Source organism: Nerophis ophidion, linkage group LG10, assembly GCF_033978795.1.
Source record: "Nerophis ophidion isolate RoL-2023_Sa linkage group LG10, RoL_Noph_v1.0, whole genome shotgun sequence".
Classification (NCBI taxonomy): domain Eukaryota; kingdom Metazoa; phylum Chordata; class Actinopteri; order Syngnathiformes; family Syngnathidae; genus Nerophis; species Nerophis ophidion.
In genome coordinates this window covers 13,153,755-13,163,274 of record NC_084620.1, presented here as the reverse complement: position 1 = coordinate 13,163,274, position 9,520 = coordinate 13,153,755, and the positions used below count along the sequence as shown (strand labels likewise).

Genomic DNA, 9,520 nt, shown 5'->3' with positions numbered 1-9,520 from the left:
TTTGTCAAGAAAGGTACTTCTATGTCTCCCTGTTAGTTTATTTTGTACATAAATATGTCAGAATTCATGACAACAGGACAAAAATCAAATATGGTGATGATTCAGTAATTGTCAGTTATTTAAATGGATGTGCAGTCACGGGTATCAGTCTTTGGGTATTGTTGCAACAAAAATGATGAATATTTATCCAAACAAGATGTAGGCCTCCATACTTTTTCAAGTTTTCATCTGTTTTGTCATGTAGAATGACGTCTGGAGCACAAGATAGTTCAATACGTCTGAGAACGTAACCAACGTATAATACTCAATATTGCTCGACAAATCTTTTATTGATAAAGTATTAAGTATCAGGTTTCTCATTGTAATCCCATTGGGTTGAGGGTTTTTTTTTCCCTGATGTGGGATCTGAGCCGAAGATCGCGTTGTGACATGTGCGCCCCTTTGAGACACTTGTGGTTAAGGTCTGTATAAATAAACTTGTATTGAATGATTGATTTTATAGGGATCTATTCCATTGCATAATTAGAATCTTTTGCTCGTATCTGATTTTTGCAGGAATATCTAGGTCCCTAGCTTACTCAGATAGCTTGCGCGCTGCTTGCTGCACAACAGCCACATTGGCTTGGTTGACGAGCAGTTTTTTTCACTTCAGGGAAGAAGTCACGTGACAGAATGCAAGCAATAGACTGTCATTCAAATCGTTTGCCACCCACAGCCCTCCTCCGTCTAAGGCGGGATGTAAAACATGCGGGCCGTGGGCCGAATTGAACCTGATCCGGTAAGTTTGCCAAGGGTAAAGTTGACCTGCATTTTTAAATGAAAGAAACTGCTGTTCTAAATGTGTCCACTGGATGTCACTATAGCCATTCTGTTAGGCAAGCAACTAGTATATACCGGGGGGAGCAAGTATACCAAGCAAGAGGTGTATGATAAAGCGGGGCTGCAACTCCTCCCCCTCGACCCAACGTAAAACAAACGAGTAAAATAAACAATTGGTAACCCCACTTAAAATGCTGCATGAGACATTGCACATTGATATAGTTCTTTGAAAATTATTGTCTTCTGTGTAAATTTAAAGAAAAATGTCGATAATCCCACTTATACTGACCTGGTACACACAAGCTATGGAAATGATATCCGTAGAAAAAACTGCATTTAGTTTAGATAATAATGAGTCATATATTGGAATATGGGATCCATTATTTAAATTTGTTTTAACTATTAAATGAACCAAAAATATGACTCTTTTTACTTTTGTGGAAAATATTGGACACAATGCATTGTCAAGCTTATGGGATGCAAGTGTAAGCCACTGTGACATTATTGTTATTTTTTTTTAATGTTTTCTTTTTTTAATATAAATTGCTGTAATGATAATGTCATTGAGGGATTTCTAATCACTGCTATGTTGGAATTGTCATTAATATTGATACTGTTCTTGCTAATATTCATTTTTGTTTGAATGCTTTTGGATTGTTTTGTGACATGTTTGTGTGACCTCTTAATTGCTCTGTTTATTGCTATTCTGGATTTTGCTGGGTCAGCTGGGTCAGGTTTGGTTTTGGGATTGGGATTGTATTATTATGGTATAGTTGTGTATTATTTTGTTGGATTGATTTATAAAAAATAAATAAAAAGAGCTGGGCAGGTTGTTAGCCAATCACAGGGCACATATAGATATAATAAATCAATATGATCTTTGATATATTGTTCATTTGATGTGAACAGCACAATTACATTGGCCAAACCGAATTCATTGTTTAAGTCAGGTGTTCTTAACTTTTTTGACACCAGCGACCAACTTTTCCATTACAGAGGGGATTATAAAACATTTTGTAGCTGTATGTAGAAGGGGCTGGTTGCATCAGCTTTGCTTTTTTAATGTCCTTAATGTCCTTTGTGTTCTTTGTGTTTCCCTCTTACACACATTACATATTACTCAAATTTTAGCAGTGAATCAATAATCCTACTCTTGTTTTTTTAATGACAAACAAGCATTCACACGTTACAACAATAAAAGAGTGCATGGCAAGCAACTATTCACACTCATATACCAAGCTAACTAGTCTGGTTTCGGAATGTGGGAAAAAGCAGCAGTACTAAACTGCAAAAAAAAAAACCCACACACACACGAAAAAAAACGTTTAAACTCCACTCTTTTGTAAATAATTACGGTATATTTAAAAGAAACAACAAAACAATGATATTTATGAAAATAAAAATTCAGAAGTGTAGAAAAATATCAATCTTTTGACAATGTTATGACTGGATCATTTACCTTCTTTTGACTTCTTTTTTGCTTACATTCATTCTTGTTTCTGGTTATTGTTTTTACATTAATATTATCTTGATTTTTTATGTACTTTGTCATATTTTATTGTGTTACTTTTTCGTCACTTAGAATATTGTTTGTCTTTGGTACACTAATGTGTATATTGTTTTAATTTTGCAAAACATACATCTATTTTTATATTTCTCTTTTATAGATCTGGTATGAACATTATTATGTAAACTCCAAGTTATTGTTTTTTTGTTTTTTTTCTATTTTTGTATAATTTTTTTTAGATTATTGATCATGTTGTACTGCATTGTAATCTTTTGTTTTGTGATTGTGTGATGTTTTTTGACTGGACCCCAGGAAGACAAGTCTCCACTGATCCTCAATAAACTAAACTAAACAATGTTGTGGCGGACACCCGGACCTAAGTCTCAACATCAGCTGGGGGGTGTTGTTATATGTGCCATTTGCGATTCCTGTTCAGCAGTTCGTTGTTGGCCAGTGAAGAATAACGATGTGTTCTGACACCAACTGTACATCTTTTATATTGCCACAATATCAATATTTGGATCAATCCACCTATCCCTACTAGACAGGACTCTGGATCAGAGGTCTCCCCACCGCCTCCTCTTACGACTAAATGAATCAATGAGCCTTTCACTTTCTCCAGTGTAATTGAACCAACCTATGATTGGGAGGCATAGGGGGCTGGAACCCAAATACATTAGGACAAATAAAGGATTTGCAGCAGGCCTAAATATAGTCTCACAATAAAAGGAGCACATATTGACCCCTGGGCATGCATGTAGACAGTAGTCCGATCTCTTCTCAGCAAACACTTCCAGCGATTCTTCTGTCACTCATTTTGACCGAGGATAAAAACGATCCAAATGAGGTTAAAACCACATTGTCACACCTTCAGTCGGAACGTGACGTCACTGTATGCCAGAGAATCCAAACTTTTTCCAGCAAAAACCATAAGAACTGTACGTCAGGGCAATTAAACTGGTGCCCCAGCAGGCAAATCCGGCTCATGAAAGACATCACATTGGCCCCTGAGTTTAGCGCAAAACGTGGGAGGGACTTTAAGATTTTCCGTAAATTAAAGGAAATAACAGACTAGGGTGAACCTGTTGTACAGCGGAACATTGACCATTGCAAACACTTTAGCAGAGCCTTGCTTTGACATTCTAACCTCCTGAAGCAGTGGTTCTCAAACTTTTTTTTACCAAGTATTTGAACTGAAAAAACGTGGCTCTCCAGGAACCACCATAAGGACAAACATTAAGATACAGTAGCGTAGTAGGCATTACGCACAGTTTTAGAATCAGAATCAAAATGAGAAATACTTTAATAATCCCAGAGGGGAAATTAAGATTTTCAGCAAAATCCCATTCAAGAGCAGACAAACATTAGAGGGAGACAGAACAGGATCGCTGACGTGTCTGCCTCTTACAAAAAAGTTGAGAAACAGGTAAATGCTGGGGAGGAGGATGAGGAAAACAGTATTCCCTCTAAACCTGGGCTCCTGGAGAGGGATCCAGACTGAGGCCAAGGGAAAACCAAGCCTCATAGCCATACCACACATAAACGTGTGTAAGAGGGAAACATCAAAGAACACAAAGGACATTAAAAGAGCAGAGCTGATGCAACCCGCCACTTCTACATACAGCTACAAAGGTATATCCATCCATCCATTTTCTACCGCTTATTCCCTTTTGGGGTGGCGGGGGGCGCTGGCGCCTATCTCAGCTACAATCGGGTCGAAGGTGGCGTACACCCTGGACAATTCGCCACCTCATCGCAGGGCCTACAAAAATATAAATAAATTAAAAAAATTAAAAACATATACACTGTGGTGGCCTCTGCGGTGTTCCACGCCATTGTCCGTTGAAGTGGGGGGGGGTGCATGGCCAGAGACAGGAGCAGACCCAACAAAGCAACCAAGAGAGCTGACTCCACTCTCGTCCGCCCACTAACTCTTGGCCAGTGTCTGGTCTGCAGGGATGAACGAGGATGCGTCTATGGATACCAAGGTGTCCGATACCTGCTCATTCAGCTAAGACACTGTGAAGCTTGTCTGTCCCGGTGCTCAGCGCCAGCTCCGCAGCCCTTTCTATTCATCTGCATCTCCTCCAGTCTCTCCAAATGGACAGTGGTGTGGCAGAGAACCAGCAGCTGGTCTCCATGGCCAAAAGGCTCCCGGGAGGCAGATCCAGAAGTCCCAAAAGTGACACCCCTTGTTGCACAGTCCCAAAGGGTCCCGAACCAAAAGGCAAAACCCCCCCCAAAAACACATGAAAATAAGAGGGAAATATCAGGAACACAAAAGGAGGACCTAAGACCACAGACCTCCTGCCACCAGCAGCCACTACAGCAGCGCCATCTTGGAAAAAAAGTTTGAACAGTAGTACTGTGTTGAATATGAGAACATAAAACAATGCACTTTAATCAAGCGATTCTTTGGCATGCCACTAGTTGTACATATGCCCGTTTGAGAATCACTGTTCTAAATCTAAAAAACAGCATCAGGCCACCCCCGGTCAAACAGAATCACCGTTTGTATAGGTCAGTGTCAGGAAAAACAGCGTTACATAATAACGAAGTTACTAACTAATTTTATTATTGACTTTTACCTACATTACAATGTGTTTGATGAACTTTGTACTTTTTACGAATGAAAGCAACAACCAGCAGCACACTAAAATAAACTTGTTATGTTAAATAGGAAGAGGCAATATCACACAGCAAACAACATGCAGGCTAAGTATACACACACGGACACGGACACGCACGCACACACGCACACAGTCCTACTACCACTACGAGGTAATAACTTACAACACAGCAATGAATCAAGTGACAAGTTTGCAATCCTACAATACCCTGTTTACCTACTCAGTGGCCTAGTGGTTAGAGTGTCCGTCCTGAGATCAGTAGGTTGTGAGTTCAAACCCCGGCCGAGTCATACCAAAGACTATTAAAAAAAAAAAGGGACCCATTGCCTCCCTGCTTGGCACTCAGCATTAAGTGTTGGAATTGGGGGTTAAATCACCATAATAGATTCCCGGGTGCGGTACGGCTGCTGCCCAATGCTCCCCTTACTTCCCAGGGGGTGATCAAGGGGATGGGTCAAATGCAGAGGACACATTTCACCACACCTAGTGTGTTTGTGACAGTCATTGATACTTTAACTTTATGGACAAGGGGACTTAAGCCATCGAAGCACATTCAATCTCTTCGTTAACTCGCACTAATACAATCCAGTGAAAAGGTTCAACAGAACTGCCGTCACTGCTGGCAAATTTCCACTGCTAAGCTATCAAACCCCGCAGCGCTAAAATGTTGCTCAGAGTGCGCGCTTGCTGATGTTACATGTCACTTGGCAACAGGGACCCCCTTTTAAAGGCACATACACACACTCTGTTTTCATGAAACTGCATAGACCACATATATAAAGTTGTTTTTTTAAGCATAGCATTATTTACTTTCGTAAGTAAATCATTAAATTTATTAAAGCGCAATTATGTTAGTTATTCAATTACTTTATCGGTGAAGTAACAAGTAACTATAAATAATTAAGTTTTGAAAGTGGTGCACAGCGTTGTCCCGCTTTTGTAAGGCAGACGTATTGGGTATGATCTTTGCTGAGAATTGCGGTGGAAAGAATAAATCCATTTAAATTTAAGGGTTAAATAGTATAAAAATCTGAAAAAAATTCTAAAAGCCTCAATTTAGCTGCAGTGGTAACTTGTATTTTGCAAAACATGGCTATAATTAGTTTTTCAAAAATGTGGATCCCTGACAAACGAAATAGACCAAAAATATACAATACGGATTGATTGATTGATTGAAACTTTTATTAGTAGATTGCACAGTTCAGTACATATTCCGTACAATTGACCACTAAATGGTAACACTCGAATACGTTTTTCAACTTGTTTAAGTTGGGGTCCACGTTAATCAATTCATGGTACAAATATATACTATCAGCATAATACAGTCATCACACAAGTTAATCATCAGAGTATATACATTGAATTATTTACATTATTTACAATCCGGGGGGTGATATGAGGAGCTTTAGTCGATATCAGTACTTCAGTCATCAACAATTGCATCAACAGAGAAATGGACATTGAAACAGTGTAGGTGTGACTTAGGATATGTACAGCGAGCAGAGAACATAGTGAGTTCAGATAGCATAAGAACAAGTATATACATCAGAAATACATTTGATTATATACATTAGGTTATTTACAATCCAAGTAGATGGGAAGTGAATGGAGGAGGGTATTAGTAAAGGGTTGAAGTTGCCTCTAGGTGTTGTTTTAGAGCGGTTTTGAAGGAGGATAGAGATGCCATTACTTTTACACCTGTTGGGAGTGCATTCCACATTGATGTGGCATAGAAAGAGAATGAGTTAAGACCTGGTTCTCAAAATAAAAATAATAGCGAAGGAAGACATCCGGCCCCCCAGCCTGAAAAATGTAGCCCCGAAAACAGTTGCATATCCCTGCTGAAAATGGTAAAACTAATCTAATTTAGGTCAAGATACGCTAGGATATTTAAGAAAAACATGCACTTATGTGTTAAGGTGACAAAGGAAATTAGTGTAATATATAAACAATAAAAAAAATAACATTTTCAGGATATGACAAGGCCTAATGAAAAATAAGAAAAGCTGTGAACCATACTTTGAACACCTCTTCCGTATGCTCAGAGTTTTCACAGCTGGGACCATGTCATCTGTGGTAGGTTTATTACTTCAAAGAACATCCCCCTCACAAACACACGCATGCACGCACGCACACAGGCAGAGAGAGTGTTGTGATTGGCTCTGCAGTCTTGCTCCGCCCTCACGACTGCAAGATAATCTTAAGCCTGAGAAAAATACATTAAAAAAAGACAACATCCACAAGGTGATTGTCTCATTTGTACATCATACAGAGTTTATTGTATGTGCTCAAAATACATAAGATACCATAGGACAAGGACGTACGTAAACCCTTTTAGTTTTTTTTTTTTGGAAAGGCCCATTAGTCATCCTGAACATCTCAGACATTACAAATCACACGTTAAAAACAAAAATGTAATTGTCCTTGGAAATGTTGACACAAAATAAATAACATTTTATTCGCACACCCGTAACAGTTGGTCTTTAGCCGACGTTCACTGACTGCTTGTTTTCCTCCAAACTTGCAGAAATTTTTGCAGCGGTTTTTGTGCATTAAACACTAGTACGTTTGGCATGTTCTATTGGCGAAGACCAAAAAAAAGACAATGCGACAAAAAACTATGACCCCACTGGGCAGCACATCCTTCCAGGATTTGGTCCCAAAAAATGTGCTTCTGTTTCACTTTCACTTCAGTCACCGAACACCTCAGCTGGGCCTCACAGGATGTCGGCAGGGGGCAGCTGCTTTGCATATATAATATGTATACTATTTAAGTCACACATTAACAAGTAGCTTTTGATTGTTGTAAACATGTACACAGGATTCGTACGAGATCCCATCGTCATGATTTCAAGTCAGTGACCGACAGAGGGTCAAAGTAACTGTCACGCAAACATAACCTGTGCTTGCTGTGAAGTGCTTCAACAAAGTCGTTTTTTTGCTACTTGTAACACACACATGCGTACACACACGCACGCACGCACACACACACACAAATTCAATAAATAAGACATTATAGTACAACGTTGTAAGGCAATGTTGACCATGCATGTGTCAAACTGGACAACAACTGAAGACGCATACATGGCAACCATCTGCACATTCATTAAGAGCAAAAAGGTCCCCCATGTGTTTTAGAAGGTTTCAAGGCTTTGCAGGTGATCTGATCAGCGCCGGGGCTCATCCCATAACTCAACTGGATCCAGCCCACCAACCACAGCGAGGCTCTTTGCATATCATCCAATGTTTAGTTATTCTCCGAAAGAAAAACCAGAACAAAAAAAAAAAAAATCACACGTTCAAGCTGCCGCCATACGAAAAAGGACTTCAGGACAGTCCGGAAGTTTCCAGGTAACTCTGGAGTTTCCTTACTGTGCTTCTGTCCAATGAGCACAGGTCAAAGTCAAAAGTCGTGTTTGTGATGTGGAAGTGGCCGGTCTCTTCGATGAGGTTGACGATCTGGTAAAACAGAGGCGACAACTGACTCAGCAAAGAGGACATTTCTGCTTGAAGAGTGATTGTGATACTGGTAGAAGTTTACCTGTTGCAGGATGTGACCTTCTCTTAGGGTCATCAGCCTTTTGTGCAGTGCCACCAACTCATCAAGGTACGCCTGCACAACACACACAAACACACAATCGCTCATATATTTGCCGCCCGATAACACACTGCGGCATCCCAGGAACCCCGCATACCTTGTCACAATCTACGTTTTTGGTTTTGTCCTGTTTGCTGTGCCTTTTGGGACTCTTCACCTCCAGTATCTGACGGCAAAAAAAAAAGGACTTTGAACAGAACAGTATTGATGTAAACGTGCCATCTAAAAATATGTAACATATGGGAGCTATTACTTATTGATTGATTGATTGATACTTTTATTAGTAGATTGCACAGTACAGTACATATTCCGTACAATTGACCACTAAATGGTAACACCCGAATAAGTTTTTCAATTTGTTTAAGTCGGGGTCCACTTAGACTTAGACATTACCTGGTTATTCGTAGTCTTAAGTAAGCCTGGGGCGTCAGTACGTGAAGGCGGTGAGGGGGTGGAGCTGTCACTCTCGCTGCCGTCGCTCAAACTGACCCTGAGAAGGTAGTCAGAGAATGGACATGCCGAACAAGTTACATCGAGGAACATCACACCGTTACATTTGTAAAATTCAACATGAAAAAGCAGAGTTGATCTAATCCTAAACCTTTCTCCATCACCATGGCGTTTACCTATTTCATTTGCTTACATTTTGTCAAATAAAAGCTTGTTCACTTCCTGTGCTTAAGAGTCAGCATTAAAAAAAAAAAAAATCAGAATAGAGAATTTGTAGCAATAGATAGTTTATGTAGTGATGAAGGAAAGAAAACAAGGAAAAGGATTTGAAAAAAAAAAAATTCTAATGAGCAAATGTATGTGAATTAAAAATAGAAAATACAGATTTTGCAACATTAATGAACAACTAGGGTTTATAGTTTAAGATTATTTTGAACATGCATATAATTACAACATGCATGATACATCAAAATTTCCAGTTTCCCTTTTCAACATGTCCGAAAAAGAATAAGAAGA

At 39.4% G+C, this 9,520-nt stretch overlaps 1 protein-coding gene across 3 annotated transcripts in view; it reads right to left on the bottom strand.

The window, feature by feature from the left end:
- Positions 1–7,204: 7,204 nt before the first annotated feature.
- mllt3 (MLLT3 super elongation complex subunit) overlaps positions 7,205–9,520 on the bottom strand; it is a 41,758-nt gene continuing 39,442 nt past the window's right edge. For all 3 annotated transcript variants that reach the window (XM_061912464.1, XM_061912463.1, XM_061912465.1), the window contains exons 10-13: positions 8,948–9,044; positions 8,652–8,720; positions 8,498–8,569; positions 7,205–8,415 (exon numbers count right to left, since the gene is read on the bottom strand). In XM_061912464.1, coding sequence (XP_061768448.1) covers positions 8,284–8,415; positions 8,498–8,569; positions 8,652–8,720; positions 8,948–9,044 — 370 coding nt within the window. In that variant the 3' untranslated portion in view covers positions 7,205–8,283. The remainder of the gene's footprint in view (positions 8,416–8,497; positions 8,570–8,651; positions 8,721–8,947; positions 9,045–9,520) is intronic.